The sequence below is a fragment of the Bos grunniens genome, chromosome 24 (genome assembly GCF_055505025.1).
Source record: "Bos grunniens cultivar Pamir isolate PY7600 chromosome 24, Bosgru_T2T1.0, whole genome shotgun sequence".
Classification (NCBI taxonomy): domain Eukaryota; kingdom Metazoa; phylum Chordata; class Mammalia; order Artiodactyla; family Bovidae; genus Bos; species Bos grunniens.
This window is the reverse complement of record NC_141188.1, coordinates 50092828-50116171: the sequence shown is the minus strand read 5'-3', so window position 1 is coordinate 50116171 and position 23344 is coordinate 50092828. Positions and strand designations below refer to the sequence as shown.

Here is a 23344-nt window from a genome sequence, read left to right as displayed (position 1 = left end):
AGTTTGGAGCAAGGCCACAAGGAGGGCTATCAGACCAGGACCACGCGGCAGCTGTGGGCTTTCCAGACCTTTGCGATCGTCACCAGGAATTAACAGCCAAACCCGAAACAATAAATACTGACAAGAGGGAGGTAACAATCATGGTTTCAGTTCAGCTAGTGTGTCGCAGGAGGGGCGAGGACTGGATGGTAAATAATGAGCAGACACCATAACTCATGCTGGGAGACATCATTGATCCGGTGAGATGCTTGACCCAGCTCCCTGATCCGGGAGGTGTCGGGGCTCATCCCAAGGTAGATGGCTGGAGAAGGGGAAACCCTCAACTGGGAGACCTGAGCCTGGACTCCAGCCTCCGCCCTGCCAACGGCTTGCTGTGCTGCCCAGGGCTGGCCAATGTCCCTTTCTGGGCTCCTCTTCCTTCAGCTGTGAGACAGCAGGCTCTAATATTCTATGATTCCGAGTCCCTTCCACTCCACCCAGTTTCCCAAGACTCTTGGGCTCCCTGGACCCTTTTGGGAAGGATCAGCCCTCTTCAGCCCCCTAGGTAGATTAAGGAAGGACGGAGGGGCGGGAGTGAACAAGGGTCCTGCCAAGGCCCCTACCCAGCCAGTGACAGGAAGACAGCAGATCGCGGCACCGGGAGCGATTTTACTGGAAAGATGAAAGGAAATTGCATCTTTAATAATTCACCGGGCCAGTTTGGAGGGAGGCAGGTTGGCGGGGCCGCGGAGCCGCTGGGCGATCCCGGCATCTGTTCCTGGAAATCCGCAGGCTCCAGAGCCTGCCCCAGAGAGACCCAGGGTCCTCCATCTCCTCCCGGCCGAGGGACAGCGGGAGCCCACGGAGTCTAGACCGGGGTGAGAGGTTAAAACACAGCCATCCCAGGAACCCGCTAGATTGATATCCCCAGCAAAAAGGGAGCCAAAATAATCGATACGGCAGCAGCCCAGGAAAGCCGCCAAGCCCAGGCCCCGGCCCCGTGGAGTTGCTGCAGGAAAGAAGAGCTAGGGCTCTGCGAACTGCATGGGGCTCCAGAGAGCAGAGCCCAGACCGGGGGCCTCTGCCAGTGCCCGTCCGGGCTCAGAAGGGGCCCCCATGCAGGGGCCACGCTGCTGGGCAACCTGTCCAGATTGTGGGCGGGGTCAGGCGACACACGTCCTCGGGCCTTCAGCCAATCACCACTTCGCCTTTCCTCCTGGTCCCGCTCAAGTGGGAGGGCCCTCAACTGGTCTGCAAATGGCCCGACCCACCTTCTACTTCCCTTCAGAGGGACCGTCCTGGGGGCCTTGAGTGCCAGACGAAGAAAGCAGTGGACTGAAGCCAGAAGAACTGGCCCGGGACAGAGGCGGAAAGTGCCAAAGACAAAAGGAGATAAAGAACTGTTGACTTCAGAAGCCAAAGATGTTGCTTTGACTCTTAGCAGAGTCCTTCGCCCGTCTGCGGTCCCTCCTGTGAATGGGATGATAACTCTGGGTGGCCAGACCCTTTGCTCTTGAAAAGAGCTTTATTTCTGTTGTTGTTCAGTCGCTCAGTCATGTCCAACTCTTTGCGACCCCATGGACTGCAGCACATCAGGCTTCCCTGTCCTTCACCGTCTCCCAGAGCTTGCTCAGACTCATGTCCATTGAATCGGTGATGCCATCCAACCATCTCATCCTCTAGGTCGTTATTATTATTAGGCCTTTCCCCCAAGGCCTGTAGACTCTTAGTTGACTAGTCTGAAATTTAATAGCTTTCCTGGGTGGGTCATAGGGATGAACTAGGTCCGGGAAGGGGTGCAAATCCAGGGACTGGGGGGAAGCTGGGGGGCCCAGGTGGGGCTCAGGCAGAGCAACTGTTAACGTCTCCCCTCTCTCCTTCACGTCCTCCTTCCCTGCCGTCCCCTTCCCTCCACCCACTAATGAGCAAAGACAGCTCAAGAATTACAGAGAGGATTCTTCACAAACGAATATACTCATCCTTCTCTTACAGATGGAGAAACTGATGCCCAATGAAGCAATGGCTCCGTGGGCGCCCAGCTGGTAAGTCTGGCACCAGGACTAGACTTGGATCTGCTCACTCCCAGTGTGGGGCTCTTTCCACCAGGGGCCTCTGGTTTCCTTCCCCAGGGAGGTCTGGTGGCCTTGAGGCAAGGTGACCAGGCCCATCCTGAGATTCATCGTGACTCACCGTCTGACCTTGACCCACCCCAGCCCTCAGGCCCAGCTTTCCTCCCTGCAGAAGGAGGGTGAGACCCACCCCATCAGCTCTGAAGCCGCCAAGAAGATCACATGGGCTGATACAACTTAAGTTCAGCCAAATCTTATGTATCTGGCGGATCCACCACTTTTGGAAGTCACGGAGAGGGGGCAGAGGAAAGGACAGAAAATAGGCAAAGATGGTTTCTGAGTGGGTGAAATGGGTGTTTGACACATTCATTCATGCAGTGAAGCGCCTCCTCTTTGCTCATAAAAATGTCAGTTGGGCCCTCGCTCAGAGTCCATTTGCTCCGACTCGACAAACAATGCTGACAAGTTCGGTGGTCTAGTGTCTCAGGCCACAACAGGCATGCTGGCAGGAGCGAGAAGAGCTGTCTGATGAGAGAGGAGGCAGAGAAACTGTAAAAGGCAGATGCAGTAATTAAACAAGCAAAGCAGACTGGATATACCTTGATAATCCCTGAGGGTAACCCAGTATTACAGTCCAGTCTACTAATTAGTGGTGTCGAAATGAGCCTGAGTCATCAGGAGAGGTTGAGACACATGAGCCCTCTGTGTGAGGACTCGGGGCTGTGTATGATCCCCCCGTGGAAAGCTTTTTACCAAAAAATCAGTTATGACAGTTTTTCTGTTTAAAGAGGCAGGTTACAGCAACAGACAGCAAATGTATGTGTAACAACATCTCTGCTCTGGACAACGCCAGGCGCCTGGGATGGGGAGAGCTGACCTTGGGTGACAATCAGAACCAGGGAATTCTGGTTTAGTCCCCCTTCCCCATCGAGGTGCTTCCTGCCTGTATAATTAACTGGTTTTCTTGATGTTTTCACTGTTTCTCTTCTCTTTAATCCATTCTGCACGTGGAAGGAAGATTAACCTCCCCTAATTTCATTTCTTCTCTGATTAGGAGCCTACCATGACTCTCATTTTCTCCTGCAGGGAACCACCCCCCTGCCCCCTCACCGCACACACACACATTCACTAATTCTCTATCACATAGAGGGCCTTGCAAGGAACTTCTCCCACCTACCCACCCAACCCCCTCCCGCAGGGTCTGGCCTGTCCATCCCTCCCACAGTTTGGCCACCCGCCAACTGTGACCAGCTTTAATCGTCGTCTACCTGACCACCTGGCACTTGCTTACACACTGTAAGCCCACCCTGAGGTCAACCTCATGTGCTGGGTTCCAGCCCTTCCAATCAGATCATGCCAGGAGACAGGGTCTCCAGGTCACCACCTCACTAGGCTCCCCCTCCCCTGGAATGATGACTCTTATCACCAGAAGGTGCAGCTCTGGGTGGTTACTCGCCATACTTGGCTGTCCCTTCCTTACATGCCCGCTTCCTCTGCCTGCAGCCCCTACTGCCTGGTTCCCCACTGTGTCCCCACTCCAGCATCCAGGATGAACCCGGCACACACTGCTTTATCACATCGGCCTGGACGCCTCCTGGTTCTGAGTGTGGATAGGGACGTAGCAGTAGGGTCTCTCTGTGTGTCCCCAGGGCGCTCAAGGTCAGCTGATGGATGCTCAGAGGAGAGTCATGTGCGGGTAACAGGTCAGCTCACCCATCAGTGCCGCAGGGCGGGTGGCAAGGCCGGTACTTGAAGTCCTGCCTCCAACAGCCCTCATAAGGGCAGCCATACCCACCCAGGGTGGCTGTCCTTCCCTCCATACCCTTTGCCTGGGAGATGATCCACATGCCAGGAAGGCCAGAGAGCTTAGGGGTCAAGAGGAAAGAGCTGTCATATTTGAAGGACACAGAAGACAAGCACTTTTATCCCAAACTTCCAACAAGACGGAAGGTAAATCTCACATTCCCATTTTTGGTAGAGGAAGCTAAGACTTGAGACACCAAGGTGACTCACCAGCCTCCCTAGACTTATCCTGACTGTCATCACTGAGGACTGTCTGCATTTCTCAGTGGACCTACCTGATTTTATCGCTGTGTGTGGAACACTAAGGTATGAGGTTCAGGTCACCAGCAAGGGCTTTGGAAGCAGAGGGGACCTGTTAGAACCCTGCCCCTCCTCTTTCTAGTGGTAGGACCTGGGGCAAATGACCCTCCCTCGGTCTGAGTAAATTGGAGACCGGACCCTCAGGAGTTGTAGTGAGAAGCTGGGAAGTGCTCAGCTGGGCGCCTGGTTCAATGGGTGCCCATGAATGTTGGCACCGCTGTGACCTTGAGCAAGCCCCTTTTCTGTAAGGGCCTCGGTTTCCTCACCTGTCACATGGGAGGGTGGGCTCCAAGTGCCCTTCCATTCCCTGATAGCCTGGAGGGTTTGGAGGGTTAGCTGGGGGAAAAAGGACTAAATAATGTCCAGGACTGAGGGCAAGTGCAGTTCCTGGAAGGGAGGCATCCCGAGAGGCCCTGCTCCCCTCTCAGAGCCTCAGAGTGGGAGGGATCTCTTAGTGTTTTTCCTAATCCACACCCTGCCCTGCAAAGGGGAGCATCCTCCCACACCATGGGGTCCGCATTGGGTCCTGGTTTCTGCTGGATCATGTCCAGTGTTGGGGGCTGTTGCTCAGATGCTTGTGTTACCCTCAGCCACCCCCTGCCACCAGTCCGCGGGTCCCCACGGTGTCCTTGGATCTGGGTGTCCAAAGTCCACTCTCTGTGTCCAGGCCCCTGTCCCCCCCGTTTGTTTTTTCCTCTCCCACGTTGGCATGTGTGTCTTTTGAGGTCAGAGGAGCACGCCTAGAGCATTCTCAGGTACCGCATTCTCGGCGCCTACCTCTTCCCCTTGGTCGTCAGGCGCTGGCTCCCGCCTGGCCTGCTCCCCATCCTTGGCCACGTGCCTAAAAAACTAAGGCCCCAAAGGGGAATCCGATGTTCCTGGTGCAGCTTGACCAGGAAGAGGGGAGCAAACTGCCCCTTTCCGGTGCTCCGCTGCTCTGTCATCGTTGTCTGGCTGTGCTGGGTTTTCATTGCTGCGTTGGCTTTCTCTAGCTGTGAGACGGGGTCTGCTCCTCGTTGCTGTGGAGCCCAGGCTCTAGGTGTGTGACCCTCAGTGGCTGTTCTCACCAGCCCTAGAGCTTGGGTTCTGTAGTTGTGGCTCCGGGCCTCAGTCACTCCTCAGCATGCGCAGTCTTCCGGGACCAGGGATTGGACCCATGTCTCCTGCACGGCAGGCAGGCTCCTATCTGAACCACCACTGTGCCACCAGGGATGTCTGAGCCTATGTTGTTTTTAGCATATTTTTTGGGAGGGGCATTTTCTCCCCAGCAAAGTCAGTTAAGGGCACCTTCTCAATCAAATTCCCTAAGGGCCACAGATGGCTTTCCAGGATTGCAAGAGCCCGGCTCCAGCAGAAGGTGAAGATCAGAAATCTGAAAGTGGAAGCTGCCTGTCCCTTGGCGGCCCGTCCTTAGCATCGCCCCTGCCCCAGATAAGTTAGGCCCCCTCCACTGGCAGGGCCTCCGGTGACCACAGGAGAGGCCTTCCCCGTCTCTCCCTCTGACCAGGCCCCCTGACCCCCTGGGGAACACTGTCCTCCTTTCCCCTTCAAATTCGTCTTTCTTCTGCCCAGACCGTTGCCCTCACCAACTGAGCAATAAACTGAGGGAAGGAAGGCCAGCTTGTGGCCTGCCCACCGGGGACCAACAGCCTGTTCTCAGCATCTTTCAGGATCCATGTCAGCTCTGTTCTCAGAAAGCAGGGTGAAAGCCACGGGGACCTCCTCTGAAAGACACCCTGTGTCTCTGATTCTGGGAGGCAGACCCCCACACCTCTGCTTCCCACCTCTCCTTGCTCAGAGGCCAACCAGCCAGGGAGATTTAGAAACTGTAGAGCAGATTAGGACACATCAGAAACACATCTCACACACACACACACACACACACACACACACACACACACACACTCACTCCGTGCATGTACCTCACACACCCCAGAGAACCTCACGTGCACACACTCACACACACACACACATACACCTCACATACCCCAGAGAATCTCTCAAGCAGTGCACAGCTGCGGCCTCCCCTATGGGCCTAGGGGTCCGAGCAGCTCCCAGGGTCCTGGGCAGGGCTGGGTGCCCCTGAGTGGGGAAGGGCTCTTTCTCATTTGCACAGAGGCTGGGTCTGTGCTCCCCGGGCCTCTGGCCTTTCCCCCACGGCACAGCAGTGCACCCACTTGCAGCCCTCTCTGCACGGTTAGACCTCAGGGCCCTGGGGGCACCCCGGCCTCCCCACTGGAAGTCCTTGTCCCGTGAGGGGACCCCTCCACTGCTCTGCATGCCCCTCCTCCAGGACCTGGCTTAAGGCACAGCTCAGCTCTTCCCTCCCTGTGCCCCTCTGTCACTTATCACCTGGATCTCACCGTCAGGGTTCACCTGTTTAGCCCACACAAGCTTGTTCAGCGCCTGCTTGAGCCAGGCCCTGGGCTCGGTGCTGGAGATGCAGAGTGGATGAGGTTAAGTTCAGAGTCAGTGGACATCAGCCCCCTGCAGGCCAGCGGTCACCCACAGTGAGCTGGGTCATGGTCGAAGCATCCGTGGGAGCTGCAGGAGCCCAGAGAGGGCACCTGGAACCCTGACTAGGGGAGCAGTCATGGAGAACTTCTTGGAGGAGGTACATGCCTGTAACTCCAACCAGTGTCCACGGGACCTGAGATCGTGCTTAGGTCCTCTGCCATCCAGTTAGTGTCATCCAAACCCCAGCCCATCTGCAGACCTGTAAACAAGAGCGGTGAACATCTATGTTATAAGACCTGAGATTTCAAGCTGACTGGTTACACAATTCATTGTGCAGAGTTGTGTGGCATAGTGAATGGAAATAGACCCCAAGCACCCTTCCTGTCCCTGGTATGGGCCTCAGGAGTTCCTGACCTCAGCCTGGGCGCGTCTCCTTTCCCTCTGAGTCAAGCCTGCGACAGAGTCCTCTCCTGGCCCTGCTTAAACAGAGAAAGCACTGATTACACACCATTCTGTGTAGCATCAAGGGCCATATCCCTGGATGTTCTGGTAAGTCACCAGGGGGTCCAAGAGTTCTGACCTGAATCCTGCTTGTCCCTGGGAGCCAGCAGGCCGATTAGAGTTGGGGGACACAGTGGGGTGAGGAGGCTCAGGTCCCAAGACGGCCACCAGTCCCAGAGGCCAGGAACCTGGGTCTTCAGCCTGGTCCCCATGCACGCCCACCAGACCCCTCTCAGGACTACGACGACAGCATTTCAAGGCCTGGTCCTTGTGCCTGGAGCGGGGGGCGGTCACATGACTTGGACTTGCCACTGCTCCCCTGAGTCTGTTTCCTCTACGTTTCAAACAGAGTGAAAAGTGTCTGTCACCTGCCAGGACTACTTGTGAAGATCAAACAAAATCGTCATATATTTTAAAACTACAGGGTGCTGTCCAAGCAGATGGCGTGGTTCCCTACATGTTTCCCCAGATGTGAAATGGGTGTAAGGATAGTATTTACTTCCCTTGCAGGGCCCTGGTGAGGCCAGATGATGTGTGTGAAAGGGCGGTGGCAGGGAGCCAGGGCTGTGTGGCGGGTTGGGCTCTCTGGGCCAGTCTCCTTGGCCAGGCAAACACAGCTGTTTGCCTCACACTCCAGGCTGGCTGGCTGGCGGCCAGTCTGGGCAGAAGCAGCTACCGCATCTGCTTCCAGAATAGGCCAACTGCTTCCTCGGGAGGCGGCGGCGTGAGCGGCCTTCTGCCCACCCTCCCCTGCCCAGGCTCGTGCTGAGACCAGGTGGGCAGGGAAAGGTGAGGTTTCTGGCTCAGATAAGATGTCCACAAAGAGTCAGCCCATGCCTCAGGCACAGTTACCTAGGCATGAGAAATTTAGGGCCCTGGAAGGGGTTTTTAGCTTTTTAAAATTTATTTTTGGTTGCTCTGGGTCTTCACTGCTGCTCGGGCTTTTCTCTACTTGCGGCAAGCGGGGGGCTGAGGTCTAGTTGCAGTGCTCAGGCTTCTCACTGTGGTGGCTTCTCCTGTTGCAGAGCGCAGGCTCCCAGGCACCCAGCTCTCGGTAGTCGCAGGAGGTGTGTTCAGTAGTTGCGGCTCCCAGGCTCCAGAGCACAGGCTCAGTAGTTGGGGTGCACGGGCTTAGTTGCTTTACTGCATCTTCTCGGACCAGGGATCGAATCTGTGTCTCCTGCATTTGCCAGGTGGATTCTTTACCATGGAGCCACCAGGGAAGCCCTGTTTTCAGCTGTTTAAAATCAGAAATAAATGAATTTTTAGATTGAAAAAAAAGTTTTAATAAGGAATATTATCTTCATCTTTGTGCCAAGATAGTCATAAAATACAATTTTTATATATTTTTAAGGAGGATGGGCCTATGTAGGCATACAAGGGCCCAGGGCCTGTGAGTCATGACGTGGCCTGGAGTCCGTGGTGTGTACTCTGTCCACACTCAAGGACTGTCCTGGAGCCCTTTCCACCGTTGCTCATGTGCTGGGCAGCCTCGTCTCAGCTCCGACAGCAGGACCCAGTACTGCAAACTGAGGTGAGATGCGGCAGCGTGGCCTGCTGTCCCTGTGGGCTAGTTCCGCCTTCCTGAGAGCCCTCTCTGCGGCCCGCATATGCCGCGTTCGCTCCTGTCACTCAGAGGGTACGGCCCGTGCGTGCTCACCAGTAAGAGGGGCCCCCTAACACCAGAATTCTGAAAATGTTGGCATATGTGTGTTCTTTCTCAGCATGTAGTTGGAAAAATTTCCCAGGCAATTTGAATATTGATCTCAGGCCTGGATGTGCCCCTCTCCAGGGGGGTCTCCCTCCCCTCCCACCCACCTTGAGGACCTCTGGCCCGGAGGAGATCCAGTTTGCAAGACGTTACAATGTATTCTTTCACAGAATAGCACAAAACTTTGCAAGCTGGCTCCTCTTCCTCCCCATCCCTCTGCAATCCTCTGATCTGAGGGTATTTCATCATGCTCCTCCTTTCCTTGGATAAAGAGGAAAAGACCATGTAGCCTGCCCATGGCGGGCTCAAGCCAGCAGCTGGCTGCTCCTTCTGCCTGGCGGGTGGGACTGGCCGGCTCCCTGGGACTGTGCTCACTGCAGTCAGAGCCGAGGCTGTTGAAGATACACTCGCTTTCTGGGCTGAGGGGAGTGGGGGGGCCCTAACTCTTCCATTGACCTGACCGGCCTTGGGCTCTGGGTCAGTCACATCACCTCTCTGAGCCTTGGTTTTCTCATCTGTAAAATGGGAATCAAAAATGCTCACCTGCCTACACCTCTGAACCACCGGAGACAGTGTATGTAAGGCCCTGAAAAAACCATGGGGATGAGAGACAAGCTTTAACATTAAAGTATAACCACTTCCTCTTTATCGTCTCAATCCTTGCTTCTTCTGCTATCTGTGCCTTGGTACTGCAAGTCGTGTGTGTGCACACACGTGTGTATTCTACTTCATTCATCCGAAACAGTCTTCCCGTCCCTCCCTCCTACAGACCTCAGGACAAAGGTAACCCACCCTCAGCAGGACAGATAACACATATAAGCAGAGGTAGTGGTGAGACACAGAATCGAAACATTTATTATTCAGAATATTTGTAGTTTTCAGTAAACTTCTGGAACCAGAACGAATTTAACCCAGAAAAATCTCTTTTGATGAACAGTGTTTGGTAAGATTTCTCCTTCCCTACCTTTTCTTCTGGGCTTCCCAAGTAGCACCAGGGGTAAAGAACCTGCCTGCCAATGCAGGAGATGTAAGTGATGTGGGTGTGATTCCTGGGGTGGGAAGATCCCTGGAGGAGGGCATGGCAACCCATTCCAGTATTCTTGCCTGGAGACTCCCATGGACAGAGGAGCCTGGTGGGCTACGGTCCATGGGGTGGCACAGAGTTGGACACGACTGAAGGGACTTAGCCCTCACGCACACTTTCTTCTACCCTCCAACTCCTTGTGTTTTGACCTCACTTTCTACACCAACCCTTTTGCATTTTTGTAAAACACTTCAGCTTCACAAATGACAATCATCTAATTAAAAAGTTATCTCCCTCTACCAACTGGGGTACTTCAGGCCAGAGCTGCCCTGCTTCATGTGGGTCAGAAATCTCAACACACCCTCCACGGGCTGCTGAGCTGGCCTGGCCGCCATCCTGGCCCGACCAGGGAATCACGAGGGGTGTGGGTGTTCCAGTCGCCACTCTAAGGAGCTGAAGGCCTGGCAAAGTCTAGCCAGAAAGAATCCCCGAGGGGACCTGTTGCCAGGAGGCAGTGTCCCCAGTGTCTTGTCACGGACAGGATTGTGCAAAACAAAGAACATGTCACCACAGGAAAAGAAATCACTGGGGCCCTTTGGGACCCTCAGATGAAAGACTGGCTTGACCTATGGGGACAGGACAGCCACTTGCTGCTGACTTCTGGAAGCTGCTTTGCCCAAGTCTCAGTCTTCTTCAAAGGAGTCATTGCCAAGTGTCACAGTGACTTTTTCACAGGAGGTGTAGGTTTGGGGAATGAGGTGGTTAAACATGCAGCAAACCAAATCTTCAGTGGAAAAGTTTTGTGCAGGACTGGTTACTCCTCTTGCCTTGGACAGGCCACAGTTCCCAGCTTGGGGGCAGGGGGACGGCATCTGTCTCCCTCCCCAGTGTTCTCCTGGACCACCCCTTCCCAACCTTCTCTAGCCCCTGGGCCCCGCTCCCCGCTGCGGCCCAACTCGGGGAATCTTCTCACCAGCTGATCACCTGGGTAGGGGCTCCTCCAAGGCCTCTGCCACGACCCGCTGAGGCACAAAAGCCTTTGGGAGAGATTTCCTTTGCTGACCGCGCAAAGAACAACAGATTCAGGGCATTTCTGTTTTTTGGTGTGGTTTATTTTTAAACCCACTTGTAGTTTGGGTTGAGCTGGAAAGCAGGACATACCAAGGGAGGGAAGGTGGTCGTCGCACGAGCAGGGTTCTGCCGCAGCTTTGGCGGGAAGCCCCCAGCTCCCTGCTCTGGGGAGGTAGGACCCGTCGCCAGGCTCCCAGCTGGTTCGGGCGAGGCAGGCAGCCCTTGTGTGCCAGTGTCCCGAGCAGAGGAGAAGAGTTGCCGTTTCTCTGATCTGTGTCCTCAAAGGCCCAGCCTGCGGTTTCCCAACAGAGCGCCGGCAGCTGAGGGACAGGACTTCGCAGGCAGGCCGGACAGTCTGTCGGGACGAGGAACACTGGCTGGCTTCTGATGCCAGATAAGAGCCTGGGGCTTGGCGTCTGTGTGGCCCCTCGGGGCTGCTCCTGCGGCGGCCTGGCTGTCTGGGCCCCCGCCCCTGCAGCTGCCCAGGGCGTGATCAGAGCGGGAGGTTTCCCACACCCCCTCCCTCCCCATCCATCGGAGAAAATAAAATAAAAAATAAAAATTAGAATAAATACCGACTTGGCCCACATTTACATTTACACGGATGGACAGGACGATCCCCAAACCTTAAAGGTGTACAGACAGGTTAAGGAAGGACGAGCAGACGAAGAGTGGGTTTGGGGGTGCACACCCGCTGGGGAGGGTGCTGGGGGCTCCCGCCTTGTCCAGGGGAGGCTGGGGGTGGTGAGGGGGTGCCTTCTCGGGGCTGCAGTCCCAGAGCTCAGGCAGAGCCATGAGGCCCGTGGGAGCAGGACTGTGGCGAGCAGGCAGGCTGCCTGAGAGGAAAACCATGACTGCCTCATCTTGACTGGCAGAAGAGACGGGATGTGCGTCAGGATGGCGGGACCTCGCTTGCTCAGAGCTGAGGGAGCCACAGGCGAGGAGGGAAAACCGCACAAGCCTTAGAGGAGGACTGAGTCCTTAGAGGACCAAGCAACACCCAGTTTCGCCTCCCATCAAATACATTCAGAGGTCAACTTGGACACGGCCTCCCTGTCAGCGGGGGGATGTGGCCTGGGGAGGGGGCGGAGGTCTGAGGGCACTCCTGTCTGCCCCCGAGTTCCTAAGTAGTCTTCCGTGAGAAGCTGCCTCAGAGTTTAGGCTTTACTGTTATTTCCTTAAAAAAAATTTTTTTGGGGGGGCGGGGGGGAATGTTTTCCTTCCACATCTGAAAAAGTGGCAGCAACCTGCATTTAGAAAAACAGCTCCGACGGTTATGTGGATCAGCCAGGAAGCACTCTCAAGCAGTGGAATCAACTAAGCGAACCGTATATGTCTGGAGGCCATGGTGACACGACACGTAATTAAAAATATATTTATATATGTATACATATTTATATCTCACTCCTTCCCACTCTGGTCCTAACAGTCAAGGCGGGGCTGGCCCTGAGGCAAGACCACCAAGGCAGGCTGTCGGGAGGAAGGGGCCCTTAGGAAGGCGGTGCTGAGATGTTAACTTGCCCGTCCAGGGAACATCGCCCCTGAGCGCATGGTGTCCGGGGCCCCTTCAGGAAGCCTGCTCTCTGAGCCCAAGGCTGGGGTGGGAGACCCCCCTCTTCTGCATCCTCTACTTTCAGCCTCACTTTTAGGCTTCAGCGTTCTTCCAGGGCCCTGCTTCCTTCTCAGTAGATGTACTCATGTAGACACAAACACACACACACACATTCACATGCACACTCACACACACCTCACTTGAGGGAAGCAGGGCCTTCCTTCAGCCCAGGTGCGGGTCTCGGAGGGCGGCCAGGGAGCGGCTGCTTGCCGGGCTGGGGGCTGCTCGACCCCGTGGGGCCACGATTTCCCTGGGGCCTCTCTGAGCATCCTGACGTCAGCCCAGCTCTTCCCTCAAGGCCTCCTGTGGGGCCTCTGGTGTCCGTGGCCCCAGGCTGAGCCAAAAGGTGCAGGAAAAGTGGTGAGGAAAAGACGGAGGAGCTTGGGAGGAAGGGGAGGGGGGTGGAGAAGGCAGGGGTGGGGCAGTGTGGACTCCTTGGCAGAGGCCACTGACCCCCTCCAGGTAAACTGCGCCCCTCCCCTTGTTCCCCAGCACGTTCCTCCTGGGGACTGGCGGGAAGGTGGCGGCTGGTGGGATGGATAAGCCAGGGAGTACAGAGGAAGCCACCCCCTACCCCTACCTGCCTGCTCTCCTGGACTCAACAAGGGGACATTTCCTCCAGCCTGATCAGACCAGTCAGCCAGGGGCGGGGGTTCAAGGTGACCCAGGCCTCAACCGAAGAGCAAGTGAGGACACTGCTGGGCTCTGAGGCCGCCTTCTGGGGCCTCACGGAAATGGGGGCTCCAGACCAGGAGTGGGGCTGCACAGACACCAGAGACGACCCGAAGCCAGCCTCCCAGGGACCGCCCCTCATCCTCCTCCTCAGCCATCAGAGAAGGGGCTGCCCCCAGGACTCGGACCCTCCAAGCGTCCCCAGCCTTGATGCCAGCCTGGAAAGCGGGTGGCTTGCTGGGATCCCTGATAGTCCTGCTCATGACTCAGCAAACACACCCCTCCCAACAGCCCTGGGACAGTAGTACCCAGAGATTCCCCCCACAGGGGGCACAGACCACGGCTGAGGACTCAGCTCGTTGAGTTAGTCCTAGGGAACCAGGTGTCCCCGTCTCCCTGAATCTGTCCCCCAGGGAGAGTTTGAGACAAGACCTGTGTGTGTGGCACTGGGAAGCATCACTGGGCTTTTCGGTTTTAATTCGCCAGCCTTTTTCTGAGCCCAGTTCACCACCAGGCCCCAGGCCAAGACGGGTTTAATGCTCTCCCAGAGGTGACAGTATCGGCCCTTTGAGGAAGGACGCTAGAAACGGGGAACAGAGAAGCCAGGGAAGCCGGGGGCCGAGGAGCACGGGGTTCCAGCGGGGACCCCTGCAGGGGCAGAAGTTTCCAATTACCCTAATTGGCTACTGGCAAGCTGTCTGTGGCTAGGATCCTTCCAGAGGAGGGCCGGGTTTGATCTCCCACTAATCAGGGGGTTCTCGCGGGGCTGACTGTGTGATCACACTGCGGGGCCCTCGGCACTGAGAGAGGAGACTTCAAAGCAGCTGACTTTTGAAAACAGTAAAACACAATAAAACAAAAGAGTGCAAGTAGAACAGCAAACTGTCTCCCCTCGAGGCCCCTGGCCCCCTCTGGGCCTGCAGCTCGGGGGTGGGGGGCGCTGAGGGACGAGGCTGGAAGGTGGGAGGGCAGAACGTGAAGGTTAGAGGAGATCGCCCCGTCCCCCAGCCCGCCGGCCGCGCGGACAAAGGCCGTCAGTTAGGGGCGGCCGGTGGGGACTGTGCCTGCCTTTGTCCTCCCGGACATCTGCTCCATGTCGCCTGCTGCCGGTTGGCGACTGTGGCTGGCAGCACGCGCGAACAATGCAAACCCATCTCCGACCCACTTTTTCCAGCCTTCTGAGGTCCTTTCTGACCCAAGCTGTACACCAGCATGCGGGCTGCCACGGCCTCTGAGGAGATGAACCCCTGCACACAGCACAGCCCGGTGGGGGGCGGGGAGGGGACGCCTTGCGTGGGAGGGGGCGGGGAGGAGGAGGGCCGGGCCACCGTGGAGAAGACACATGCTGCCCTTACTGGTGCGAGCTGCCGCATGCTCGGGCTGGGGGGCTCATCGGATGGGGGGCCGCTCCTCCTAGGGCTTCGGTCCCTTCCCCGTCTGGCTCCAGACTGGCCGCCGGCTCTGCCTGCCTTCCTCCCCACGCCTCTCTCCCGCCAGGGCCACCCCTGTCTTCCCGCCTGTCCATCTGGCTCTGAGCACCAGGGCCCCAGCTGCCCTGCGGGCCGCCCGCCAGGCCCCCGAGCTGTCAGGCGGTCAGTTTCTGGATGGTTCTGTTGTAGTACTGCGTGATGGGGGGCGTCAGGGGGTTCCAGCTGTTGGCGTGCAGCTCAATGACCTCCAGCAGCAGGGACCGAGTCAGCATGGATTCTGAGGGGCACAGCATCTTGTCGCGGGCACTGGCCAGGAGCTCGGCCATCATCTCGGGCAACTGCTCCTCCAGCAGTCGGCCTGTGCTCTGCAGCTGTGGGCAGAGAAGTGGGGTTAGGACGCGTGCTGGACCCCGAAAGGACTCCTGCTCTGTTCATCTCGGTTAGGGGTGCTTGCTAGGGGAGCAGGGAAAGGAAATCGCTAGATTATCCTAGGAAGGTGCTCAGGCCTCTTCCTCCCAGGACAGAGGGATGGAAAGGGTGGAGAGTGGAGACAGCCAGTGTGAGAGCCCACCTTTAACACCCAATCTGCTGGAGGAATGAGAGGAGTCAGGATATTGCCTGCTGTCTGGGGCTGTGAAGAGTCCTTACCAGGAACATGATGCTTCTCCCTTCATCCACTTGCCTCCCTTCTTACAGGAAGCCTTCCCTGACCACCGCCCGCACCCTTAAATGGCTATGTGATCTGCTTCCTTTGAGGGTGACCAGGTGGCCCCACATTAACCTTCTCTAGCTAGGACGTCTCTCTGGAAACGAAATTGGTCGTTGTTACCAGCCGTGTGTCCATGTGGAACCCGAGAGCATGGATGAGGCCTCCTGTTCCTCTCCTCTCTAGCCCCACCATCCCCACAACCGACCTCTGCCCACACTAATGACATGACAGGGAGGAAACAGGATCCGGGGCAGAAGGCCAGCTGGAGGGCCTGCCCCCCAGAGGGGCCCCTGATGGTCCTGAAAAGCCCCTGGAGTTAGAAGAAGCCCGGATCTCCTGGATCAGACCGCCCTGCAGGCAGCCCCTGGAATCCAAGTCCCTGTTGCTGCCCAACCCTGGCCTCAGCCCACCCACTTCTCAGGGCTCTGCCTTCTTCCCCAAACCTTCCTTGAGCATCCTGGCGTGACCTGACCTCTCCCCTAACTCCTCAGAGAAGCGAGCTCTGTACCCCCATGTAGTCTCCACATTGCCTCATCCACTCATGCATTTGAGCAAGATCTCTATCCGCAGCCAGACCACAAGCTGCCTGGAGGTTGGAACCATGCTTTCCCCTCCTCTCTTATCTCCCCTGCCTGGAGCCCAGAGCAGGGTACCCGGCTAGAACCCTGGCACGTCCTGGGTGTGGGCCCTGGAAGCCCCTCCCCTCACCACACTGCCCTCTGAATGTCCCTGGGCTGTTTTCTTGTCTTTTTTCCTTTTGGCCACACTATATGGTTTGTGCAATCTTAGTCCCTCGACCAGGGGTCGAACCTGTGCCCTTAGCAGTAGAAGCGCAGAGCTCTGACCACTGGACCGGCAGGGAGATCCCCTTGGGCTGTTTTCTAAGGGCACAGCTTTGTCCCTGTAACTGAGCCCTAGCCAAGTGACTGAAGCAAGAGCTCGGAGAGCAGCCGCCACACCTTGTGAACAGGGGTGGGACCTCTCATGGGGGCAGCTTGGAAGTGGGGAGTGCGACCTGGGGGTTCAACCTCAGTACCCCCCCCTCAAACCCCCCTGCCACCAAAACCAGGGCAGATACCCGGGGGCAGGGCATCACTTGGGATCTTCTAAGTCATTTGTGGGGTGCACTGGGCTGAGGAGGAGGTGGTCTTGGGGGCAGAGGGAATGTGAATGAGGCTAGCACCCCATCCTTCCCGCTGCAGTGGATGGAAAGGAACCCTGGGTCCACTCAGGAAGCCATCTCCCACTACCAGCCCTGGACTTGTGGACCCCTCCAGTGGTCCTTGGGCCCCCCAAACTGTTAAGCTGAGAGGGATGCGCAGGGTCTGAGGTGGGAGAGGTCTGAGCCGCCCCGCTTACCTCCATTGAGCAGCACAGGACAGCATCTTCCTTCACATCCTGAGATTGCAAGAGCTGGAAGAGAGGGGCAGAGAACAAGCGCTGAGGGGCGCTGAGCTGCTCTCAGCCCCCTGCAGCCTGGGACAAGCATCTCCCGGGGCTGCCGGGCCAGAGAGACAGCCCACGAAGGCTGAAGGGCAGCAGGAGCGCCGCTCCAGAAAGCAGTGATTTCTCTGATGGGACCAGAGCAGCTGGAGGACTGCCGTGGTCATGGAGCACGGGCACGTCGGCCAGGACAGAAGGCCTGCCTACAGGCCCCCGTCCAGCAAGGCTGCGGTGGGTTTGAAGGCGGCGGCAGGCGTGCTGGGGTCACGGGCTGTGAACAGCTGGTCAGCAAAAATGAAATTCGTGTGCAAAGACTTCCTGATCAGTGCGAGGGGCTCAGCTATGGTCTCAAGGTGCTCCTGGACCCTGGCTACAGGAGGACTTCCCAAAATCACAGCACTCTTCCCCACGGGCCCAGCACTGTGAGTCTGCAAAACCATGCACACCGTTCCAGACTGGAACTGTTGGAATTGCTTCCTGACCAAGGCCACAGCCAGGCTGCTCAGCGCTGGGACCGATCACCCCGGATCCAGGCTCCCCTCTACCTACCGCGCTGCATTCTCTCAGTCTCTCTCTCTCTTTTTAAATTGAGCTAAAACTCAGTCACAGCAAGTCCACAATTTCTAGGCATACAATTCAGTGGCTTTTAGTAGATTCACAAGGTTGCCCAACCATCACCACTAACTCTAGGACTTTTTCATGGTCCCCAAAAGAAACCCGAACCCATTAGCTGTCAGCCCTCCTCCCACCCCCATCCCCTGACAACACGTAATGTGCCTCATCTCTACACATGTACCTCTTCAGGACATTTTACGCAGTGGAATCATGTAATATGTGTTCTTTTGCGATTCATTTCTTCCACTAACAATGCTTTCAGAGCATGCTGTAGCACGCGTCCGTTCACTCCTTTTTGTGATCGGAAGATACGACACGGTAGGGCGTACACGATATCACACCGCATCGTGTTTGTCCTCTCATCAGTTGATTGACATGTAGGCTGCTTCCACTTTTTGGTTCTCGTGAACAACGCAGCCATGAACACTTGTGTACGAGCGTCTGTGTGGACATGTGCTTTCATCTCTCTTGGGCCCATCCGTGGGCGTGGAATTGCTGGGTCAGATGGTAATCCCACACTCAGCTTTCTGAGGACCTGACGAACTGCTGACAGCGGGTGTGCTGTTTTACACGCCCCCTAGCAGGGTTCAGGTTCTGATTTTTCCATATCCTCACCAATATTTGCTGTTTTCGGCCCCTTTCCCCATTTTTCCTTGAAACCCCCAGTAAAAATTCTCTCCAGGCACAGCTTTACAAAAACTTTGTCATCCTCTTCTCCCCGAGCCCCATGGACCACTTCTTCTGCGGGTCCCTCTGCTGGTAATGCTTCCCTCCTCAGCCCCTAAGTATATCTCTACCCCAACCCCACCACACTCACCAGCCCATCCACCAGATCATGTAGGTGATTTTTCCACCTGCTGGAACCCTGCATCGCCAGACTTCGCATCCTTCAAGGCCTGGGTCATGTTCTGACTTTCCCTGGAGACTGGATCACTCCAGCATGGTGCCCACTCCTGCTTCTCACTCCTGAGCCCCCCAGCTTCCCCACCGCTCCGCATCCCACACAAGGAGCAAGGCATTTCCAGGGTGAACTGTGGCTTCCTGAGGGCAGGGCAGTGTGACGTTCATCTTGGCTGCCCTTTAACACCCAGCACAGCTCCTGGCAACAGCAGGGCTTCGCTAAATGTGGGTCAATGTGATTTATGCATTGTCTTTGTTTTAAAGGAAGGGGAGGAGAGTAAGGAGAGGGTGTCATAAGAGGAAGGCACTTAGGGTCAGCTTCCTCGTCCACCGACCGAGAACTGAAGTCAAGGTTTCTGGTCTGGGGCACGACGTGGTCAGAAGGGTGAAAGGACACACCACTCGGGGACTGTTCCTTCTACAGGCTTGGAATCCAAACTCCACACACCCACCTTCCCTTCCCCCTTCTCCCATCACATCACAGCCATCCAACCCCGGCAGAGGACACAAGCATTCACATCAGGGGGCTGACCATGCACTTACTAAATGTCAAACGGGGATGGCTCAGTGTGGGCTGCAGTGACCAGAGTCATTCTCAGGGATCGGACCTCCTTCCACTGTATCTCGGGCAAGAACGGGTCCCACAGTAGACACGCAGAAAAGAAAATCATTTGGGGATGAAGGAGCAGAGGTGGGTTTCAAGCTGCTCAAAAGATGAGCTGGTGGAGAGCAAGGGACATTCTGGAAAGGTAACAGCGTGGGCCCCACAGTGACAGGTGGGGATGGCCACTGGTGGGCACACCTGCTGGAGCTCTGACTCTGGGCTTTTGTGCTCTTGCACCCAGGAATTCTCAGCCACCACCAATCTGCAGACCTTCCTTCCTTACTTTACTCGGGGCTCAGCCCTGCCATGGCCTCATCCACCAGGGATTCCCTGATCAGCTTGCATGTAAGTGACCCTGCCGCTCACCCCCTGGCTTACTTTGCTCCCTAGCACCTCTCACCCCCGACACATGACCTACTCCTTTGCCTGCCATCTCCCCCAGGAGAAGGCAGGCTCAGGAGGGCAGGGCCTGTTTGGTCCATTTCCCAGCGTGGACACACAGCAAGCACTGGAAGCACTTGTTAACACATGTACCTCGAGTGGCCGGGAGAAAACCCACCTGGCCGGGAGGGTCTGCAAGTGCAGAGGGACTAACTTGAGAGGCGGTCCCCGGGCAGCTGACCCCGGTGCACGCGCTTGAAACAGCAGCCCTGAGCGGGACGTGGACACCCCCACCCCACAGACTTCTGCCAGAGGGGACATGGCATGAAGTTATAATCCATACGTCTGCAAACATATAGTGTTTGTGGAAACAAGTCGGTATAACTCTCTAGATGGCAATTTGGGGATAACTAGCTCAGTCGGTAAAGAATCTGCCTGCAGTGCAGGAGACCCAGGTTCAATCCCTGGGTTGGGAAGATCCCCTGGAGAAGGAAATGGCAACCCACTCCAGTATCCTTGCCTCGAAAATCTCATGGACAGAGGAGCCTGGTGGGCTGCAGTCCATGGGGTCACAAAGAGTCGGGTACGACTGAGCGACTAACACTTACTTACTTGTACTTATCAACATGACAAGTGTTCAAACCCTCTGACCGGTGATACCACTTCCAGGAATTTATCCTACACATCCCCACCCACATACGCTCCATGAGCTGGATGGAAGGATGTTTTTTGTTTCACTTTTGCAAATAGCTTGAATGGCCACCAACAAGGGGACTGGTTCAATAATGATATGTTTGGGGCTTCCCTGGTGGCTCAGTGGTGAAGAATCTGCCTGCCAATGCAGGAGATGCAGATTCTATCCCTGGTCCGGGAAGATCCCACATGCTGTGGAGCAACTAAGCCCATGTGCTCCAACTACTGAGTCCACGTGCTGCAGCTACTGAAGCCCGCGCTCCCTAGAGCCTGTGTTCTGCCACAAGAGAAGCCTCTGCACTGCAGCGAAGGACGGCCCCTGCTCACCGCAACTAGAGAAAAGCCCGCGCAGCAACCAAGATCCAGCAGAGCCCAAACTGAATTAAAAAAAAAAAATGATGCGTTTGCACAGAGGAATACTCTGCACCACACAGCTGTCTCCCACTAGGTGCACCCCCCCTCCACCCCACACACACAACACTGGTGTCTGCTTCTGGAGTCTTGTTGCCTCCCAGGGCTGGAGACCCCCACAGGGAGCCAAGGGACACTTGCAGTGAGGGTGTCTGGGGGGATACTGGGGGTCACACTAGGAAGGGCCACCTTCATCTAGAAAACCCAGGAGCCCAGAATGAAGACCAGGAAGCAGGTACGGAAGTGGGTCACCTTGTGGCAGGTGTACCCAAGTCCAGCATCCAACCCAGCCTGCTCTTGGGGAGTGGGCTGGGCTGGTTCTAGGACTCAGAGGGTCCTGACTGTCTAGGACCCCATGGGGGTGGGGGTGGGGGGAAGGTGGGCCTAGCCCCATTTACTCTGCACGGAACATGAGGACAAATATTAAGAGAACTCTCTGAAGTTTGCTGGGACTTTGTCCTGATGGTAGCTTTGTTCTCACATAGGTTTCCCATAGTGCTTAGCATGAAGAGAATCCTTAAGATAAAATGGCTGGTAGAAATCACCAGAAAGGGGGAAAGTGGGGTGTCTGGGGGGGATGGGAACTCCCTGAGACACAGTGGGTGCTGGCAGCTGGTTGGGGATGAGGGGAGCTGGCAGAACTGGGAGCTTGTGGGAAGGAAGAAAGGGTCCTGCTTTGGATGCACCTAGAATGTTGGCGAAGGAAAGCGCAACCCACTCCAGTATTCTTGCCTGGAACATTCCATGGACAGAGGAGCCTGGAGGGCTATGGTCCACGCGGTTGCAGAGCTGGACATGCCTGAGTGCAGCACAGCATGTTGGCTGACAGCCAGGAAGTGCTCAGGTGTGCCTGTCATGGGGAACTGAGATGAACCGGGCTCACGTTCTGTCCTGAGATCAGTTTTTAGGGGTTCTGGGGCTTCGGGACATGGGAGGTTAACAAGGGAAATACCAAAAGTTGGGGCCAGATGAGTACTGAGTGCTCTCAAATGGGGTTGTTTCTCCCTCCAAGTGGTCCTCCAACTTCTGGCTGCGGGGACAGCCTCATGGAGCCTCCATGTTCCTGCCAGTCGAGCACTTAGCCTGGACGAGCAAGCATCTCCTCTTCCCTTCTACGGCCCGAGGCCTGGCCGCCCTCCACCTGTTCCTGCGTGCAGGTTCAGAGATGCAGAGCGGGCCCAGGGCTTCCTGTTCTTCCTTTCTGCCCCTCATTGCTGTGACTAGACCACATCCTTTCCTCTGTACACCCAGGCTCCCTCCCCGGGGGGCCTGGGGCTCCTGGCTGCCAGGACAGGGGACAGACTCAGGGTAGGGGCGCTTGGGGAGGGCTGTGGGCGAGCTCTCATCCCAGAGCCTCTCCTCCAACCTTATCTTTCACTGGTGGTTTGGGAAAGTCTGTGTTCAGCCAAGAATCACATCGAGCGATAGGCCCTCTCGCCAACGGCCTGCTGGGTTTTCTCAAGGAAGCGGGGGGAGGCCCCAGGGGCTTTCGCTGTACTTTTCCTCTGCAGTTGCTGAGATGCAGGGTTCGGGACCGGAATGGGTGCTGCAGACCATGTCCCGCTCTCCCCCAGATGCTATCTCAGCCTCTTCACTCCAGCTTTCGGAGGGGACCCTCGGAGCCTTTGAGTGGAAGAGCTGCAGAGAGGACATCCCCCAGCATCCCTCTGAGGCTCCAGTGCCTCTGCGTGATCAATGGCTTCTCAGGAATCCGTCTCTCTCTTTTTTTTTAAATATAATTTTGTTTCTCTATGTCTGTGATGGGCCTTGGTTGCTGCTAAGGCTTTTCTCTAGTTGCGGCGGGCAGGGGCCTCTCCACATTTGCAGCGCACAGGCTTCTCCCTGCAGTGGCTTCTCTTGCTGTGGGGCACGGGCTCTGGGGCACACAGACTTCAGGAGCTGTGGCACGAGGGCTCAGTGGTCACAGTTCCCGGGCTCCAGAGCACAGGCTCAGCAGTCATGGTGCACGGGCTAGTTGCTCCTCGGCACGTGGGATCTTCCCGGATCAGGGATCGAAGCTGTGTCTCCTGCACTGACAGGTGGATTCTGTAAGCCTGAGCCACCTGGGAAGCCCCACAGGACAGCTGGCTTTTAGATGAATGAATCACTGCTGTACACTGAGGGGCCAACTCCGTGGTCGATGAGTGTTCTACGGGATCTTCGGGAGACGATGCTTTATTTAACTCCCAAGATAAGTCTCAAACAAAGAGTAGCGGCAATTCGAAGAGATCCTAGTCCACCCAAGTTCACAACAGCATTATGCACAATAGGCAAGAGGTGGGAGCAACCCAAGAGTCCGTTGACACATCAATGGATAAACAAAATGTGGTCCATCCATATAATGGAGTGTTATTTGGCCTTAGAAAGGAAGGAAATCCTATCACACACTGTGATATGGACAAGCGTTGAAGACATTATACTGAGTGAAATAAGCCAGTCACGGACAAATATTGTATAATAGTAATAATAACCAAGTCGTTCAGTCATGTCCGCCTCTTTGCAACCCCATGGACTATACACAGTCCATGGAGTTCTCCAGGCCAGAATCCTGGAGTGGGTAGCCTTTCCCTTCTCCAGGGGATTTTCCCAACCCAGGGATGGAACCTAGGTCTCCCGCATTGCAGGCGGGGTTCTTTACCAGCTGAGCCACCAGGGAAGCCCAAATATCGTAGGATTCACTTATACGAGGGACCTGGAACACAATCTTAGAGACGGAAAGTAAAATGGTGGTGGCCAGGGACTGGGGGAGAGGGAAGAGGGAGTTAGTGTCTCGTGTACAGAGTTTCAGTTTTGCAAGATGAAAACGTCCTGGAGACGGTGGCAGTGGCATAACAACATAAACGCACTTCATGCCACTGAACCGTACGCTTACAAACGGCCAGAACGGCCAGTCTTACGCTCTTCTGTTGTTTAGTCGCTAAGTCACGTCCGACCCTTCTGCGATCCCATGGACTGTAGC

General features: G+C 56.1%; 1 protein-coding gene across 13 annotated transcripts in view; it reads right to left on the bottom strand.

Moving 5' to 3' along the window:
- Positions 1 to 13659: 13659 nt before the first annotated feature.
- Positions 13660 to 23344, bottom strand: part of CTIF (cap binding complex dependent translation initiation factor) — a 322983-nt gene continuing 313298 nt past the window's right edge. For all 13 annotated transcript variants that reach the window (XM_086372398.1, XM_086372394.1, XM_086372402.1 and 10 more), the window contains 2 exons: positions 16698 to 16751; positions 13660 to 15000 (listed from right to left, as the gene is read on the bottom strand). In XM_086372398.1, the coding sequence (XP_086228524.1) occupies positions 14785 to 15000; positions 16698 to 16751 (270 nt within the window). In that variant the 3' untranslated portion in view covers positions 13660 to 14784. The remainder of the gene's footprint in view (positions 15001 to 16697; positions 16752 to 23344) is intronic.